Source organism: Microtus oregoni, unplaced genomic scaffold (assembly GCF_018167655.1).
Source record: "Microtus oregoni isolate MIOR12 unplaced genomic scaffold, Mior012 000013F_ref0000133, whole genome shotgun sequence".
NCBI lineage: Eukaryota > Metazoa > Chordata > Mammalia > Rodentia > Cricetidae > Microtus > Microtus oregoni.
The window spans coordinates 275,291-294,482 of NW_024543072.1; the positions used below are offsets into that span (position 1 = coordinate 275,291).

Below are 19,192 nucleotides of genomic sequence, written 5' to 3' on the forward strand. Positions count from 1 at the left end.
CTCAGTGAAAAAACGAGGCGAAGTCGCTGTCTGGTAAAGCGAGCCGTACAAAATAAACACTTAGGTAGGTAAAGGCACTAAGTATAATCACGCGACGCTTTGGCCAAAGCTTTGACAAACGATGCTAGAAACTACGACGAGAGAGGAAAAGCAAAGACCCGGGGGCGGGGTGGAGGATGGGGGATCACCATCCACAAAGAACCAAACCACAAAACACAGCTTTAAAAAAAAAAAAAAACAAAAACTAAGTCGTCACATGACAGCCCTGCCCGCTCCTCCGCAAAGGGAGGGGCTGCATGGGAGCAGTGCGTCATTTCCGTCCAGACCGGAACTCAAGATGGCTGCGCTCTTGCTGAGGTGACTTTAGCCTGGGGCTGGGAATCCGTGCCCGCTATCCTTGGAGGACCTGAATTGGGCCCTCAGGGTGGTGACAGCGGCGTAGGCGTACGGGGACAAGGAAAGGACCGTAGATGTGCAGGCCGCGCCCCAGGGATCCTAGCATCCCCCAGTCCCGCGCGGGCTCGGAAGGGCTTAGAGGTCACTCTGTGTGGATGAGTGGCGCGGCTGTCCCTCTGCTCCACCCACGTCTAAAGCCTCTTCCCAAATTGCTCTTGTGAACCCACCCAGGTCCGAGGCTCCAAAAACCTCTAACTTCAAGATCAGTTGCCCCGTAGGCCTGCGGGGAGGGGGATTTAGGGACCATGGGGAGGGGCTCCGTGTTGCACCTCCATGCTTCCTAATCCCTGGCAGTTATGCTGCTGTAACGCGTGGGCACTATCTGGTTTCCAAATGTATCCCTCCCAGCCCAGGGTTAGCAGTAGCAGCCGGAGTGGGTCTCTGCTGCTGCCCAGAAAATTCGCTTTGTTTTCATTAGCGTTATGTTATGGTGGATACCCCCGCTTTTCTCTGAAATCAATTTCCTGTCCAGAGATTTTCTTTTGTTCTGAATTCTTCACTCTTTTGGTATCATCCCCAGAGCCTCTATAGTTGTGAGGGCATAGACAGTTGTGGTACGAATTCCAACGCAGTTTTATGCCTGCCTATTTTTGGAAATTATTTGTTATGGAAAACTAACTTCAGTGCTGTTGAAATTCCAGTCCCTGATTCTCCCAAATGTGTTTTCATTTCTCTTTCCACTTCAGTCATGCAGTATAAAAATAGAGGAATTCTGTTTCGTTTTCTTTGTTACAAAGTGAGTCTTTGGAAGTTGGGGTCAGTTATCTTTACTCTTATTTTCATGGTGCTGTGCATTTTCTTAAGCGTCTCTTCTCTGAGATACGACAGGACCAGTTTTCCAGAGCTGCGTCCTTCATTCTTAGTTACGTGACGCGTAATTGAATGCCTTCAAATTCTTTGATGTAACATATGTTGGTGACTGTTAGGGCTTGTTGGGTGAGTTAACATTTAGCTTGAAATGATCGTATTGGTTTCAAACATTTCATTTTAGGAGTTTCAGGGTTAGTGTTTAGAGTCTTCATCTTTGGGTTCTTCCTGGAGTCAGCCAGTCTCAGGCTGAAAATATTTGAAGAACAAGTTACAAAAAGCAGTTTGAGTTTGTTACCTGACAAGTGTTATGCTGAGTTCATGTGGATGAAACTGTAGGTATTACCCTGCTGTAGCCTTCTGTCATTCAGATACTCATTCTCAGTCCAGCACTTAATGGGTATTGTTTGCTTCAAAACCTTTGTTCTCGTGTAGGCATGGGATTGGTTTATTTGGACTGCCTGTTGGTGTGTGTATATATACATATATATCAACTTTTCCCCGTTGATTGTATTTGGACTGCACATAGGTAGCACCCCTCTTTCTTAAACCATATGGCATAACATTTATGGAACATTTAAATTATATTGGGCATAATAAGTAATACAGAAATTATTGGAAGTATTGGACAATGTGCTCAGGACATCCCGGGCCCTACAATAAGTGACTTAATCAGCTGCCTGAGGAGGCTCACACCCTCACACCTGTAGTCTCAGCACTTAGGAGACTGAGACAGGAAGGGTTGCTGTAATATTGAAGCCAGCCTGAGCTATAGCGTGAGTTCCAGGTCAGCCTGGGCCACAGAGTAGAATCCTATCTCAAAACAAAGCACTTGCTTCTAGCCATAACCCTTTACAATCTTTTCACTTTCCTTTATTGTGGGTGTGGGTGGGCACACATGCGCCGTGGCTTGTGTGGGGAGGTCAGAGGACAATTGTGACTCCCAAGGGTCCAACTAAGGTTGGCTTGGTGGCAAGTGCCTTTGCTCTCTGAACCGTCTTGCTGGCTCCTTTCCAGCACAGAAAGTCTTTTCAGAGGTTCTGGTTGCACGTGGAACACAAGGATAGATACTTACTTTCATATTTCAAATAAGGCTATGGAGTTCATGCAGCTTGTTTCTGTAGGGCCTTGTGTCGAGCGTACATTGGTATTTGGGGAAACAATAGCACCAGACAGAAGAACATGCGGTAGATTCCAGCCCACATCTGCAAACTCTTGCTGGGTAGCTGAGTGACAGGGCCTAACTTGGTGTGAGGAATGTGTGCCCTGCAACTTCAGAGACAATTCAGTTGATTTAAAGAGATTTGTTCCCACTTCTTTCAAAGAGCCCTCAGTACACAATGTCTGCATTCACCTCTTGCCTCCAAAGGGAAGAGAGAGAACTGAAGAAGGGTTGGCTGGGTTTTTCTCTTCGAATAATGGTCCCTTCTGATGCTCTGTTGTAGAGCATAAGGCTCTTGAAATGATATGTGTCTAATGTCGATGATTTGATGGACATCATAAACCTTTTAGAACACTATTGGATTTAGACGATTGTTTGTTTGTTTAGACTTTTGTTTGTTTTGTTTTATTTTTCCAGAGCGGGTTTTTCTGTGTAACAGCCCTGACTGTCCTGAAACTTGCTCTGTAGACTAGGCCGAACTCAAATGTAGACTCTGCCTGCCTCTGCCTCCCTAGTGCTGGGATCAAAGACATGTGCCACAACCTACTGTCTAGAAAGCTAATTCCTAAACTATTAGATGCAGGAGTTTAAATTTTTTAAAATAAATTATCCAGGTAAGATATACTATTTGTTCGTTTTTGGTTTTTTAGTTTGGTTTTTGAGACAGGGTTTCTCTGTAGCTTTGGCTGTCCTGGCACTCTTCACTCTGTAGAGTAGACCAACCTACCTCAAACTCAGAGATCCACCACTGTCTGCCTCCTGAGTACTGGGATTGAAGGTGTGCATCTCCACTATCTGGCTCAGGTTTGGGGTCTTAATAAGCTCTTCTATCTCCACATGCCTTGCACATAGTGAACAATTCTAATTACATAGAATTAACATAGTAAATGTTTTGGCTTCCAGAACTTCATTGTGGTCACCTTCTTCAATGCTTTGGAAGTGTTCGCTGGAATTAGGAGATTAAAGAATGTGTTGTTGAATGTTTTTCTTTTTCATTTTCCTTTTTGGCTTTTTGGACAAGGTCTTGATATAGCCCTGGCTGGCTGGAAATTGCTGTTTAAACCAGGGTGGCCTTGAATTTACAGCAGTCTTGTGTCTTACCTCCGGAATGCCGGTATTACAGTTTACAAACCTGATTACCTGAGTTTGATCCCAGGATCCACATGTTGGAAGGAGAGAACCAGGTCCTTGCAAGTTGTCTGATTCCCACATGTGTGTTGTGGTGTACACCATCACACACAAAATAAATAAAATGTAATTTTAAAAAAATTTAATTATTTTTTTTTTTTTTATGTGTATGAGTGTTTTGCCTGGTCTATGTACCAGGTGTGTGCCTGGTGCCTTCAGAGTCCAGAAAAGGGCGTTAGGTTTCCTGGAATTGAAGTTACAGATGGTTGTGAATACCATGTGGGTGCTGGAAACTAAACCCTAGTCCACTAAGAGAGCAACATGTGCTCTTAACTGCTGAGCCATCTCTCCAGTCCATGTAATTTTTTTTTTAAGTAGCAATTTTTAGGTAGAAAAAGTAATTATTTTTTGTAAATACTTTTTGTGGGAATGGAGAGAATTTTTGCTTTCTCATGTTTTTATACTACCATGTAGAAAGCTTTGGGACTTGAAGTTTGTCTCTGTTAGCTGGAAGTAGGTGGTAGGCTTTTAATTTTTAAAAATTGTTTATTATTATTGCATGTGTGTGTGTGGCTGTGTGCACATGTGACAGAGAGAACTCTGTACAGTTGATTCTCGTCTTTCGCCTTTAGGTGGGTTTTGTAGGACTGAACTCAGGTTGTCAGGGTTTTATAAAGTGCTTTTATCCACTGAGCCATCTCCCTGGCTCCAGATGGTAGTTTTTGAAATGACCTGGCTTAATATTAGGACTGCCCATCCTCAGATCCCTTGTTCTTCAAAATTTAATTCATCCATTTGGAGCAGGTCTCTGCCATACATAAACTATGTGCTTCCTAGTGTCAATTTCTCATTTTGGCTTTTTTAGTTTTTGCAATGCTGGGGATTAAACCCAAAGCCTTATCCTTTGAATTTTAGGCAAGCGCTGAACTATTACAACCCCCTTATTAAACTCTTGTGTTTTATTTAACCTATGTCGGGATCCAGGACCAGTCCGCACCTAAATTATTTCTCGTGCCAAAGTTGAGGTGTGGTCAAACAACCTCCTGTAAGACCTAGCTTTAAAACAAACAAAACAACAACAAAAACATCCTGAAGACAAATGTGAACTCCTAGCACTTGGGAGGTGGGAAAGACTTTAGCTACATAGTGAGTCTGAGGCCAGCCTAGACTATATGAGACCCTGTCTCAAAAAACACACAACAAACTTGTTTCTTGTCTCACAAGACTATATATATATAGTACATATATATATATATATATATATATATATAGTACAAGGTGGGGAAGTTGATATGCTGGTGTTAGTGACTAAATTTGTCTTCTTGAATCTCTTGCAGACACGTTGGTCGTCACTGCCTCCGAGCCCACCTTAACTCTCAGCTTTGTCTCAGAAAGTAAGTTTTGAAGTCTGTTATGGAATTCCTTTACACTGTGTGAAGGTGTGTCACTGTGATGGATTTAATAAAAAGCTAAACAGGGCTATTATTGGTTTAATAAATAACTAGGCAGGAGGTATAGCAGGGACTTCTGGACAGAAAGAGCTCTGGAAAGAAAGGCGGAGTCTCCAGCCAGCCGTTGAGAACACAGGATGGGCAGTACAGAGTAAAGGCAACTCAGCCACGTGAACAAATGTTGATTAAAAGATTAAAACGTAGGAAAAATTAGTCTACATACTATGACTCTTTTATATTATTAACTTTTTTCCTCATGAAAAGGCTGTAGAAAGCTGGGTGTGGTTCCTGCACTCCAGAGGCAGAGGAAGCTGAATCTCTGGGAGTTTTACTTTTTCCTGCTAAATATTTATTCCTAGTTGTTGACTTCAGCAGTTGCCTTCAACAATTTTTTTTAAAGGTTTTTACCTTGGAAATATCAAAAACCTTATACTTTCAGAAAATAAGAATAGTACATTTTTGGTCCTTTGTGTTGGTCTCATTGCCTTGTTTCTTCGAGTAAGTCTTGCAGTGTGGCGCAGCATGGTGTTGACCTTCGGTGACCCCAGCGTGAGCCTCTGTGTGCTGACATTATAGACAGTCAGGGTGTGTGTAGTCCTGTGGTCATTTCATCCAGGTTCATCAATTGCTAACATGTTTGTTTGCTTACATAACAGTATAATTGTACTAGCATAATCATTATCATTAAGAAATTAGCTGATTAATGCTTATCTGATACACAGCTGATTTTCGAATTTTCTGTTTATACCAAATGTACTTTAGAGAACTATGGCCTTTTTATTCCTACAGCCAGAACCTAGTCAGACTCATAAATATACATAACTATTATGTTTTCTTTTTGGTTTTGTTTTTTTTTTTTTTTAGGCTTGGGTTTTGTTTTGTTTTGAGACAGGGCTTCGTGTAATTCAGGGTAATCATCAAGCTTGATATGTGGATAAAGATGATACAGAACTTGATCATCATGCTTCTACCTCCTATGTGCTAGGATTGTGAGCTCTTTTGCTGGCCTTATACTTACTATGTGGTCCAGGCTGGCCTTGGCCTCCCAGTCTTCTTGCCTCTGCTGGTGTGCTGCTGTGTGCCACTTTATCTTTTTATGGTCTTTACCTTTTCTTTTTCTTAAATTTTTTTTTTTTTTTCCGAGACAAGGTTTCTCTGTGCGGCAGCCTAACTGTCCTGGAACTCTCTCTGTAGACCAGGCTGGCCTTGAATTCACAGAGCTCTACCTGCCTCTGCCTCCCGAGAGCTGGGATTAAAGGAGTGTACCTCCACTGCCTGGCGTTCTTTACTTTTTTCTATCTAATTTTATCTGTATGGGTGTTCTTGCATTTTTGTCTGTGTACTACATTTATTCAGTGTCTAGGAGGTCAGTTGGATTGCCTGGTACTGGAGTTACTGTTATGAGCCACCATGTGGGTGCTGAGAATCGAACTCGGGTCCTCTGGAAGAGAAAGCAGCCTCTGCCTTTAACTTTTGAGCCTTATCTTTTTTTTTTAATGTATTTTTCACCCGTATCCTTTATATATATTTTACTTATTGATGTGTGTGTGGTGGGGCTCAGGGATGGTCAGGTGATGGTCAGAAGACATCTTGTAGGAGTGGTTTTTCTCCTACCATGTGCATCCAGGGAGATCAAATTTGTCAACAAGCACCTCCTCACTGAGCCATCCTCCTGATCCAACCATTCCTTTCTTAAATAAGACATCTAAGGGCTAGAGGGGTAGCACAGTATAAGAGCATGTACTGTTCTTGCAGAAGACCCAGATCAATTCCTAACACCCATGATGTATAGCTAACCCTCGCCTGTAACTCCAGCCTTCTGGGTTCCAACACCCTCTTCAGGCCTCCTCAGGCTTCTGCAGTAACATACACACACCCACACACAGATACACACACACATGATTAAAATAAGATAAAACTTTAAAAATACACTTTTTACTATGTAAAATACAAACCTTAGTCCTTTTTGAACCTCTTGTTTTATTTTAGTGCTGTTCCGTTGGGAACCACAGCCAAAGAAGAGATGGAGCGGTTCTGGAACAAGAACACGAGTTCAAACCGTCCTGTTTCTCCCCATATCAGTATCTACAGGTAAGGACACTGGAGCTGGATGGTCTAGAGTTAGCCCTTTTTTAAGTAACTTATTGAATGCAGCACATGGGAGCACGTGGGAGCAGTGGGCTGAGCAGTAATGACGGTACTGTCCACACCAGCGTGCAGCTTCTTCATCTGTCGGTGGGAGTGTCTTGAGAAAGTTCACCACAAGTGAAAGATTTCTGAATGCACAGCTGCCAAAAAGAAAGTTCAGACGCAAAGAGCTCATGAGTCAGAGGTGTTTCTGGAATTGCTTGCTGTTACATTGAAGACTTCACACACACTTTGTCCTGTACGTTGCCGTCACACCACACAACACTGAATTTGAGACTGTGGAATGTTTTGTTTTGAATTGTAGCGTTTTTATTTCACATACAGAGTGTTCTGCTCTTATGGTTTAATTATGGAGAACAATGACTTTTAGTACTTTCCTACTATGAGTCCTTAGCATATAAACAGCAGAATCTTATAGCATTGGAATGTGTTATGCTAGGTTGTTTGATCTTAAAATTGCTGTTTAAAGTCCAGCCATGGTGGCACAGGCCTTTGGTCCCAGGCCTTGGGAGGAGGAGGCAGGTGGATCTCTGTGAGTTTGAGACCAGCCTGGTCTGCAAAACAACAGCCAGGGCTGTTTCACAGAGAAAAAAAAATTGCCATTTGAGGCTGATCCAGGTGGTGCACTTGGGTGCTGAGGAAGGAGGATCAGGAGTTTAACCTGTCCTCGGTTGCATAGCAAATTTAAGGCCAGCCTGAGCTATGAAAGAACACACAAGTTCATACGTTTGCACTTGTGTTAGAAATGTGACTCGCTCCATTGAGCTAAAGTTATCAGGCTGAGAAGAGGGTTCAGTAGGTTGAGGTTCTTCCTGCTAAGCCTGACGACCGAGTTTGATCTTCTGGTCCCGCATGGTGGAAGGAGAGAACTGACTCCCCAAAGTTTGCATTTTGTGTACCATGGTACACTAAATTATACATGAAATATTTTAAAATAAATAAGCGAGCTAACAGGGGCTATCTTTTCCTTGGGCTCTAGGGGAATCCATTTGTTTTTGCAGTTTCTAGATTCTGGAGGTCTTGCTCATTTCTCGACTTCATGATTTACTAATTTTTTTATTTATTGGTGCTTTAGACAGGGTCTTACGTAGCTCAGGCTGGCTTCAGTCTCAGTGTGTAATTGAGGCTGACCTTGAATTTCTTACCCTCCTGCTTCCACCTCAGTAGAGATTGAGATTATAGGTTGAGTCCACCATGCTTGCCTTATTGCATATACTCTTTAGATTTCTTTCTTTCTGTAGGGCAAACCTTGCTTTCTTTTAAGGATTCCTGTTTTGCACAGAAGTTACACTCTTTTACAGTCATTGTTTATTTTGATGCTCAAGTTGTTCTAGCCATGGCTACTAGGAGTTCTTCAATATGGCATCAGTACTGGAGTGTTAGATGTGCTCGCTGCTACCAGCACGTTATTGACTTTAGGTCCTCTTGTCGGATAGAACTAAGATATATACTGTGCTTGCAATTGTGTGTGTGTGTGTATACATATATGTTTGTTCATCTCTTGTTTTCAGAAGTAGAAGTGCTAGCTGATTTTGTTTATGTCTTCTTAAAGAATCCCTATAGAGCTTTTAAAAATTAAAAATAAATAAACACTAACTCAGCAAAGCGTCTTGAGCTTGCTGCCCTCTTTACTTGGGTCCCTGCCAGGGGATACTGGTCATTTTTTTTTAACCACCTCCACAAATACCACAACCCTTCAGGATTTTTTTCCAGCTCAGATTCCAGAAATAATTTTTATTGTAGAAATTGGACATTGTACCCTAACAGAAGGTTAATAAAGGATCTTAGTATATAAGGTAAATGGTGAGAGCCTGTCTCAAAATGAGGGGAGGGGGCTGGGGAGGGGTAGGTTTATGAGGATGGAGATAATTCCAGATAAGCCTGGCCTTTCTTCACAAGTCGATTGAAAAAATTGACATTAGGTCCAATTATGGAACTTTGCATGAAAAAAGAAACAGTAGGCAACGTGGGGCTATTTCCTAAATAACATGCCAAGGAAAGGTGTCGGAAGTAGTTAGCACAGTGCTTCTGTTTCTTTGTTTTCTGAAACAGAGTCCTATATAGTCCAGACTGGCCTGGAATGATTTAAGTTTGTTTTTTGTTTTTTGAGACAGGGTCTCGCTGTGTAACCTGAGGTTACAGGCATGAGTCACCACAACCAGCATGATTGCTCTCTAGCTGAACGAGCTCTGATTGGCACCAGTGTGGGGCCTTGGGTGAAAAGAGTCAGAGTTGTATTTATTTCTTCTTCTCAATGGTAGCAGTACTTTAGTTTTGTAAAATCAAGGAATAACTCTTTAAAAAGATTTAGTTTTATTAGATATGTATGAGTGTTTTGTTGTTGTTTGTTTGTTTTTGGCATGTACACCACTTACATACATGTCCTGTACCCTCAGAGGCCAGAAGAGGGTGCCAGATACCCTGGAGCTGGGTTACAGGTCATGGGTGCTGGGAACTGAACCTCTGGCCTTTGCAAAAGGAGCAAGTGTTTTAACTGCTGAGCCATTTCTGCAGCCCCAAGAGATACTTGTTATTTTTACTTATTTATTTTTGTTTTTCAAATGGTTTCTCTGTGTAGTCATGACTGTCGTGGAACTCACTCTCTAGACCAGGCTGGCCTCAAACATAGAGATCCACTTGCCTCTGCCTCAGAACTGCTGGGATTAAAGACATGTACCACCACATCTGGCTTTTTTTTTTTTAAAGATTTTTTTTTGTTTTGTTTTGTTTTCTTGTTTTTGAGATAGGGTTTCTCTGTGTCACTTTGTTGCCTATCCTGGAACTAGCTCTTGTAGACCAGGCTGGCCTCAAACTTACAGAGATCCTCCTGCCTCTGCCTCCTGAGTGCTGGATTAAAGGCGCCACCACCGCCCAGTTTAAGATGTTTTTTTAAAATGAATCTTTTTTTGTTGTTGTTCTTTTTTGCAGTGTATTGAACTCAGGGCCTCATGCATGATACATAAGCATTCTACCTCTGAGCTGTGTACTCAGTCAAAGTTCTTATTTTCAAAATTAGAAAGTGGAAATAGGAATGTGAAAGCTGGGTGGGGTTTTCTTGCTTTTTTGTTTTTAAGAATTTTTTTTATGTCTGTGAATGTTTTGCCTGCATGTATTTGTATATACCAAATGTATGCTTGGTCCCTTAGAGGTTAGAATGCTTGACAGGACCCCAGAACTGAGTGTGAACCACCACTCAGGTAATGGAAACCAAATTTAGGCCTTCTGCAGGAGTAACAAGTACTCTTATCCATTAAGCCATGTCTCTAGCCCCAGATGGCTTTTATTTTTTTGTTTTAAAATTATGTATCCTAAAAAAAAAAAAAAGCAAAAAACAAAAACAAATCCTGGCATCCTTTTTTAAAATTGTCTTTGTATGTTTCTTTGTAGATGGTCTCTTCCCATGGCAATGTCCATTTGCCACCGTGGCACTGGTATGGCCTTAAGTGGAGGTATGTATTTATATTTACATACACACATACACATACACAGATCTTTGTGTGCACAAAGGGATCTTTGAAACTGTGTTTCTATGACTCTTATCCCTGCCTCTTTTGTACCTCAGTAACTTGACTTAGAGTGAATGTAATCCCTTTAAGCTTGACTTTTTTGGGGGGAGGGTTTCAAGACAGGGTTTCTCTGTGTAGCCTTGGCTGTCCTGGAACTCACTATGTAGATCAGCCTGGCTTCAAATTCACAGAGATCTGCCTACCTCTGCCTCCTGAGTGCTGGGGCTAAAGGTAGCATTACAACATCCCCCAACTCTTTTTACCCTTTTTATTAATTCATTCCTTTAAAAATTAATTATGAGTTCCCACATTCCCACTATAACTCATTAGCATTTCCTATGCTTGTAGGACTGACGTTGGGTTAGGTTCCCAGAACCAAATGGTGTCTCACAACCATCTGTAATTCTAGTTCCAGGGGATCCAGCACCCTCTTCTGGCTTCTCTGGACACCAGACACACAACTGGTACATATACATATTTGCAATCAAAACCCCGTACACATAAAAATAAAATAAAAATCTTTTAAAAGTAATAAAAAAAGAAAAAAAACGCCAGGCAGTGGTGGCCCACGCCTTTAATCCCAGCACTTGGGAGGCAGAGGCAGGAAAATCTCAGTGAGTTCGAGACCAGCCTGGTCTACAAGAGCTACTTCCAGGACAGGCTCCAAAGCTACGGAGAAACCCTGTCTCAGAAAACAAAACAAACAAACAAACAAAAACCAAGACATAGTAGGCTTTATTCCTATAGAATATGTTCCAAGAATTCCCAGCTGGTCATGGTGGTGCATGCTTTTGACCCCAACACTCAGGAGGCAGAGACAGACCACTCTCCTTGAGTTTGAGGTCAGTCCGTTCTACTTAGTGAGATCCTATCTCAAGCAACAACAAACAAAAAAAAAGAGTTCCTGTTTCTTTTGAGATTCCCTGGATCATTATTCTTTTTATTTGTAATGCCTACTAATGACTGTAAATTTAATTAGCTACATATAATTCTGAATATAGGCTGTTATGATTATTGTTTGTATTAATAATCGGCGTAGTAATCTTGGGCATTGGACATGCACAAGGACTGTCACCAGCAGAGGACGTGCTGAATAGAGCTTCACTCTAAGTTAGCATTTGCATACTCCTAAGTCCGAGAGATTCCGGGGAAGCAGATGGCCAGAACATATTTTATTAGTGTAACAGCGTTGTAGATAAAGATAACAAGGTTCTACCAATCTAAGTTTTCATGGTCACTTGGAGAGCTTTCCTGGGATTCTTTAGGTGTTTTCATTTTTATTGCAGGGCTTTCAAAGAAGTGTCTGAAAGAGTTTTTGGCAGCTTCTAGAAGGGGCAGAGCACTTAGTGCCAATCACATAGCCCCACATAGCACTTTACAGACATGGCAACTTTAGCTGCTCTGTACTGTGCTCTTTGAAGAGTCTCTATTCTGGCACCCAGGTTCTAGGAGGGGTCTAGAGGGGCTGTTCCCAGAGGAAGATACAGGAAACCTCAGACTTAATGTCTTCGGGAATTTTCACATGGGACTGACTACCCTGGGACTCGGGTAGGCCGGGCTGACTGCAGACTGTGTAGTCATCATGACTGATCCAGCAGTAAAGTGACTTCTCAGCTGTCAGTGAGGTTTGGTTTTTTTAGTTGTGAGGGATGTTAAAAGGGGGAGTAACTCGTCATACTGCAATTTCATTTTACCTTCAGAATCCCTGTAGCCAGGGCAGGCTACACCACCACAAACCTCCCTCCTGTTCTGGAGGTTGAGCCCCAAACCACATCTATGGTAGGCTAACACTTCACTCCTGAGCCAAATTGGACCCTCTCACTATAACATGAGATACAATCTGAACATGAGTTTAAATTTTTCTATTTCTTTTTAAGATTTGTGTGTGTGTGTGTGTGTGTGTGTGTGTGTGTGCCGCATATATGTGGAAGCAGGATCCCTTGAAACCAGGATTCAGGCAGTTATGAGCCACCCACTGTAAGTGCTGGGAATTTATCTTGGGTCTCCTGGAAGAGCAGTATACTCTTAACCACTGAACCATCTCTCCATCCCTGTCCTACCACTATTGTTTTTTGAGGTTTTTTGTTTTTGTTTTTTACAGGTTTCTTGTAACCTAGACTAACCTCAAAATTTATATGTAGCCCAGGATAAACCTGAATTTTTTAAAATTTTTATTTATTTATTTTTTAATGATAGGGTCTGGCTGTCCTGGAATGCACTGTGTAGACCAGATTGGTCTTGAACTCACAGAAATTCTGGCCCTGCTTCCTGAGTGCTGGGATCCAAGGCCAGTACTACTACTCCCAACAATCCTGAACTTCTAATCCTCCTCTATCTCCCAAGTCCTGGGATTATAGGCATGTTTTACCATACATGTTTTGTTTGGTTAAGCTTTTTGTTTCCTTTTGTTTTGTTTTTGTTTCTTTTGAGACAGGGTTTCTCTGTGTAACAGCCCTAGCTGTCTGTAAACCAGTATGATCTTGAACTCACAGAGATCTGCCTGGCCTCTGCTTCCCAAGTGAAGGCATGCACTACCACCACCCAGCTTTGTTTGGTTAATTTTTTTCATTTTTATTTCTAAGTGTTTTTCCTGTATGCATGTCTGTGCACTGTGTGCACACCTGCTGCCTGAATTGTCCAGAAGGCGTTGGCTCCCCTGGAACTGGAGTTAGAGGTGGTGTTAACAACCATGCGGGTGCTGGAAAATGAACCCAGCCAGGTCCTCTGGAAGTGGAGCCATCTCTCCAGCCTACATGTCTTATAAAATACAGTTTTATTTTTTTTTTAATTGTGTGTGTGTGTGTATTTATTTATAGGGGGATATGTACACGTGAGTACAGGCGCCCTTGAAGGCTGGAGGTGTTTAATCCCCCTGGAGCTAGAGTTTCAGGTGGTGTAAGCTACTCATTGTGGTTTTGGGGAACCAAACTCTGGTTCTCTGCAAGATCAGGATTCACTTGTAACTGCTGAGCCATGTCTCCAGTCCCCCATACATGGATTTTATTGGTGCTAGTTTCAAATCCAGGGCTTGTATATGTTAGTCAAACATTTTGGCAACTAAAATACATCCCTGACCTAACTTTTCTCTGTATCAGGTATCAAGAAGTGTCATAGAACCCAGCTTAATCCATTACACTACCTGAAGGCTTTCTTTTCCCTAGGGGTTTCTCTTTTTGGCCTGTCGGCGCTGCTGCTTCCTGGGAGCTTTGAGTCTTATTTGATGTTTGTGAAGTCCCTGTCTTTGGGTCCAGCACTCATCCACACAGCGAAGTTTGTGTTTGTCTTCCCTCTCATGTACCACTCGTGGAATGGGATCCGACACTTGGTAAGTTAGTTGTGGATTTGTATGTTTCCTCAGTAAAGGGAGTGGGAAGGCTAAGAGGGTCCTCTCTCTTATTTCTAAGTTTAGTGTTTTCCCTTCTTCCCACCACTTTTCTGATACTGGGTCATCGAACCCAGGGCCTTGCACATGCTGTACCTTTACCCTTAGAGCTGTCCTTCATTTGCTTGTTGAGACAGGCGCTCTCACTGTGTAACTCTGGCTGGCCTGGAATATGCTGTCTAGACCAGAATAGCCTTGAATTTTGTGATTATCCTCCTGACTCTGCATCCAAGTGCTGGGATTATAAGCATGAGCACCACACATGGCCAAACCTTGTCTGTCTGTCTGCTTTCATTTTATTATTTATTTACTATTCATACAGTGATCCAGGGGCTTGAACTCAGGTTGTCAGGCTTGACAGCAAGTGCCTTTTCCTGAGCTGTCTTGCCAGGCCTCTAGTACCATTCTTGAGGCTAGTTGTACTGGGTCTTTACTCAAGGTCGTGTCCCCCCACCCCACGCATTCCTTTTTAAGTGTGGGTTAGGCCAGTACTGAAAGGAATCATTGTGAAGTTTTAAGAGGTATGTAATTATTAAAAGACCCCTGAAAGCAGATCTGACAAAGAAGACCTGTCTTATTAGATAAATATGAACTGGTCCCTGTTAATTGTCAGCACTGTTCTTGACACTGGGAATTTAATTGAGAGCTAGATATAAGCAGTTACTGCTTTCAGTGTAGCATTCCTTTTCACCCAGAGTGACAAGTCTGGGCAGACTCAGGTATATTCTCTGTAGATTGTATTGAGTAGCTGGAAGGAATGAGAGCAAACACAAATCAGGTGTCAAGGATTCTAGGGTGGTTTTTGTGCTTCTTGTTGTCATGGTTTCTTAGTGTGCTGCTGGGAATTGAACCCAGGATCTTGTGCATGCTAGACTCTACCACATAGCTACATCTTCCATCCTTTTAAAAAACTTTTTACTAGTTTAAATTTTATTTTTACTTTATTTGCTGTGTTGCCTGCATGTATGTCTGTGCACCAACCATGTGCATGCTTGGTGCTCATGGAAACCAGAGATGGTATTGCTTTGAGTCACCTTGTGGGTGCTGGGAACCAACCCTGGTTTCTTTGGAGGAGCAGGCAGTGCTCATAACACTGAACTGTCTCCCCAGACACTCAATTTTTTTTAAAAGGTCTCATGTAGTTAAAATTGACCTCAAACTTATTTAGCCAAGAATGGCCTTGAAATTCTTATTTACCCAGCTCTAGCTCCAGATTGCCAACTGCGGGGATGATGAGTAAGTGCCATCATGTCTGCTTTATTTATTTTTGGCTTTTTGAGACAGGGTCTCATAAAACCTAGGTTAGCTGCAAATTTGCTGTGTACCAGGCTGGCTTTGAACATACCCAGATTCCTGTTCTATTTTTAGACAGAACTTTACTGACTTGCCCAGGCTGCCCTGGTCCTCACCCTGTAACCAGGTGGACCTTGAATTCATTATCTTCCTGCCTGGCAAGTTTGAGCATTTTAAGAGTTTGTATTTTGTGATCCTTACTCTTGTATTATTCTCCAAGAAGAGTTAAAGTGTATTTTTCCAATCTTCCATTATTTTTGAACCCAAACAAAATATCAGTTGGATGCTTTTGCCTTAGTTTGACCTTTTATAACCTCCACATCAGAGCAACCTCAGAGACAAACATTTTCTGGATTTCAGTCTGGTCCATAGACAGTTGAATGAAAAAAAAAGTGTGAGACTAAATGATCTATTAAATTAAGCATATTTATCAAGTACTCCCTGGAGCGGTGTTCAGTTTGATTTGAAGTGACTTCTAGTCCTGAGAGAGACAGTGGAGATAAAGGCAGTTCCACTAATGGCTTTCGACTCCCCAGAACAAAGCTCCATAAAGAAAATCAGCTGAAGGCTTCACATCTTGGCCCAGATGGGGGCTTATTTCTGTCTGTTTTTGTCTTAATGTGGAGCTGGACTTAGGGGTCACCTGACAATCCCAGAACTCAGGCTTTTTGCCTTGGTTCCTACCCATTAGGGTAATCTCTTTGTTGAGATGAGTGAGGCACCTAAAGGCTTTAAGCCCTAAATCTGCTTTTATGTTTTTCTTTTAAAAAGCACTAGCTCCGGGTACAGGTCAGGTTTTAACTGCTTGCCATGAAATTGTGTCTGACTGGAAGGTCTTCCAGGATGGGGAAATGGTGTGGTTATAAAGGAGGAGCTGAGGGCCTTTGACCTTCTGGAGGCTTCTCCTACCACCACTACCCAGGACTCGGTGTCTTGTGAAACACTGAACTCCATGAGCAAAGCGGCTCCTTGTGGAGCCTGCTCAACGCTTCATGTCATCTACCTAGAAGCTGGCCAGGCATTGGGATGAGGGTATCCTCTCCGCAGTGACTCCTGAGTCAGTCAGTTTTATGGTCAGCCTGTAGAGGTTCATGTGTTAGCATGTGGTGAGGCTGCTTCGTGTGCTCAGAGTGAAACCTGAACACTACTTTTTGCCCTAGAGCAGTGGTTCCCAACCTTCCTAATGCTGTGACTCCTTAATACAGTTCCTCATGCTGTGACCCCAACCATACAATTATCTTGTTGCTACTTCATAACTGTGATTTTGCTACTGTTATGAGTTATAATGTTATATAATATATATGTAATTATAATTATATCTGATAAGCAGGATACTTGATATTCGGCCCCTGTGAAAAGATTATTTGACCCCCAGAGAAGGGTCTCTACCACAGGTTCCAAACCACTGCCCTAGAGTGTTCATACCCTAGAGAGTGAGAGAGTTGAGAGTCTGGTTTCATTTGTTTTGGTTTTGGTGCTGGAAACTGGTAACTGGTAACTCAAGCTAGTGCATAAAAGGCAAGTGCCTTACCACTAAGCTACAGCCCCTCCGTTCTTAGGTTTACAAAATGTGACCTTTGACCCAGTGGGAGACAACCACTTAGTGGATTGATACCAACAAAACAAGATGAAGACTGAAAAGAAGAAGGAATTTAAATGTTCATATTATATATACATTTCTACTATGGCCCCACTTAAATTTGAGAGCCAGGTGTTGCTGTAAGTGCCTGTGGTCCCAGCTCTTTAGGAGCCTGAGGTTGAAGGATCTCTTGAGCCTAGGAATTTGAGTGTATCTTAGGTCAATAGAGAAGACCTGGATGGGAGAGCATGGACGAAAAAGAAAGAAATTGATTAAGAATTAAGATTCTCCTGAGGGGTGTGGCACATGCCTTTAATCCCATACTCAGATAGGCAGATTCCTATAAGCTTGAAGCCAGTTGGTTTATGTAGAAAGTTCCAAGTCAACCAGGAATCTATAGGAGATCATGTCCATATATATATATATATATATATATATATATATATATATAGAGAGAGAGAGAGAGAGAGAGAGAGAGACAGACAGACAGACAGACAGGGCAGTGGTATCACGTGCCTTTAATCCTAGCAGGTACAGGCAGCCAGATCTCTGTGAGTTCAAAACCAGCCTGGTATACAGAGTGAATTCCACATAATGCCCTATACTGTACAGAAATATGTTTGGGCCAGACATGGTGAATACCTATAATTCCAGCACTTAGGAAATTTAAGCAGAAGGATCTTGAATTTTTTTATATTGATTTTATTGAGCTCTACATTGACTTGCCTCCCTGCCTCTCCCCCCTTCAGCCCTCTCCCAAGGTCCCATGCTTCCAATGTACTCAGGAGATCTTGTTGGATCTTGAGTTTTACGCACGCTGAGCTACAGGACTTCTAGGCTAGTCTGGATTATACAAGATTTTTATCTCAGAAAACAAAGCTGTGTTTTGAAGGACTCTCGTTCAGGAAACATGGATCTAGATGTGTTGTCACGCTGGGTGGGTTTGTATCTGCACAGTCTGGAATCTTTTGTTTACAGGGCGTCTGGCCTTCTGGAGAACACTTGCCTTAGCAGCCCCACATGAGAGGCTTATTTCAGTGATGGCGAGGTAGGGGTAGGTACTGTGTTGTGACTTTGCGGAGATTGAAGCTGGGGCACAGGATGTAGTACTCTTCTCTGGAGTCCCTCAGAAGGGAGCTGTCCACTCAGCAGGTAGAAAATTTCTGAGGAAGGAATTGTAAGAGTGACTGGGGTTCTAATTACTAAAAATAAAACTTTCTTCTCTTTCTTTTTTTTCTGCAGATGTGGGACTTAGGAAAAGGCCTGGCGATCCCCCAGGTCCAGCAGTCTGGAGTGGCTGTCTTGGTTCTTAGTATGCTGTCCTCTCTAGGACTGGCAGCCATGTGAAGAGCTGAAATTTCCAGCATTGTCCTAATCATTATTACACTGATTTATATTCCTGTTTATTATCACTCTTATCGCCAGCCACCAAAGTTCCCCTGATTTGTTAGATGCCACGTGCTTCAGATCCCATAGAGCTCAGCAGATGCTTGAAGAACTGTAGTAGTAGGAAAGGCCGTCTTCCCTGGGCCAGGAGCCCTTCCTCCCTCTCCACATTTGACTGATTTGTGCTGAGGGTCTGCTTTCACCTACTTCTTGCTGAGACAGTAGAAACAATGCCAGTTCTGTGGCTGCCCTGGGTGCCACTGTCTGTAGGCTGCTGGCTTAAAGGACAATTCTGTTCATTGGTCAGCTCGGGGCCTTTAGCACCCACACAGCGGGACTGAGAAGGGAGGTGGAGGTGGAGGGGATTACTCTGCCCAGCTAGAAGGAGGTACAGAGCGAGCTGGATCTTGGACGCTCGTGCTTGGAGAAAAGATGCACAGCTTTTGATGGATGAGGACGATCCAAAAATTGTATTTTCTATTCTTTCTGTTTTTCACTTCTAGTGAAACATACCTTTAATGTCATGTTTTCTGATCTAAATTCTTGTCCCATCTTCTTTGGAAACGATTAAAGTACTACTCATTTCTCATGTTGATTCTTTGAAATCTAGTGAGGGTCAGTAGAAAGGATCTGTCTCATTTCTGCCCCTTCCTTTGGGTCTTGGACATTTACACCCTCCAGCCTGACCTTTCCCAGGGAGAAATAATTATCCTACAACTGACCACTGGGAAAAATATGACATCATCACATACAAGTAGTGAAGAGACTTGGGTACTACAGGGAAGCCTTAGGAAAGAGCAAAGAGGGGTAAGCATGTTGAGAGCTTGCTTTTTGGGGGAGGGCTGGGTGATTTGAATCCGGGTTTCTTTGTGTAGCTCTGACTGTCCTGGAATT

General features: G+C 42.5%; 1 protein-coding gene across 1 annotated transcript; it reads left to right on the plus strand.

Annotated features, from left to right (window-relative positions):
• The first annotated feature begins 303 nt into the window (after positions 1 to 303).
• Positions 304 to 18,883, plus strand: LOC121455251 (succinate dehydrogenase cytochrome b560 subunit, mitochondrial). The gene is made up of 6 exons (XM_041662884.1): positions 304 to 357; positions 4,891 to 4,947; positions 6,994 to 7,095; positions 10,540 to 10,601; positions 13,820 to 13,983; positions 18,155 to 18,883. The coding sequence occupies exons 1-6, from the start codon at positions 338 to 340 to the stop codon at positions 18,257 to 18,259; spliced, it is 510 nt and encodes a 169-aa protein (XP_041518818.1). The 5' UTR covers positions 304 to 337; the 3' UTR covers positions 18,260 to 18,883.
• Positions 18,884 to 19,192: the final 309 nt, after the last annotated feature.

Bases quoted from the DNA above. Each gene is read 5' to 3' on its own strand.
- LOC121455251 (XM_041662884.1), top strand. From the start codon at position 338: ATGGCTGCGCTCTTGCTGAG. The intron at 4,948-6,993 runs GTAAGTTTTGAA...GTTTTATTTTAG, and splicing joins TCTCAGCTTTGTCTCAGAAA to TGCTGTTCCGTTGGGAACCA. The intron at 13,984-18,154 runs GTAAGTTAGTTG...TTTTTTCTGCAG, and splicing joins GGAATGGGATCCGACACTTG to ATGTGGGACTTAGGAAAAGG.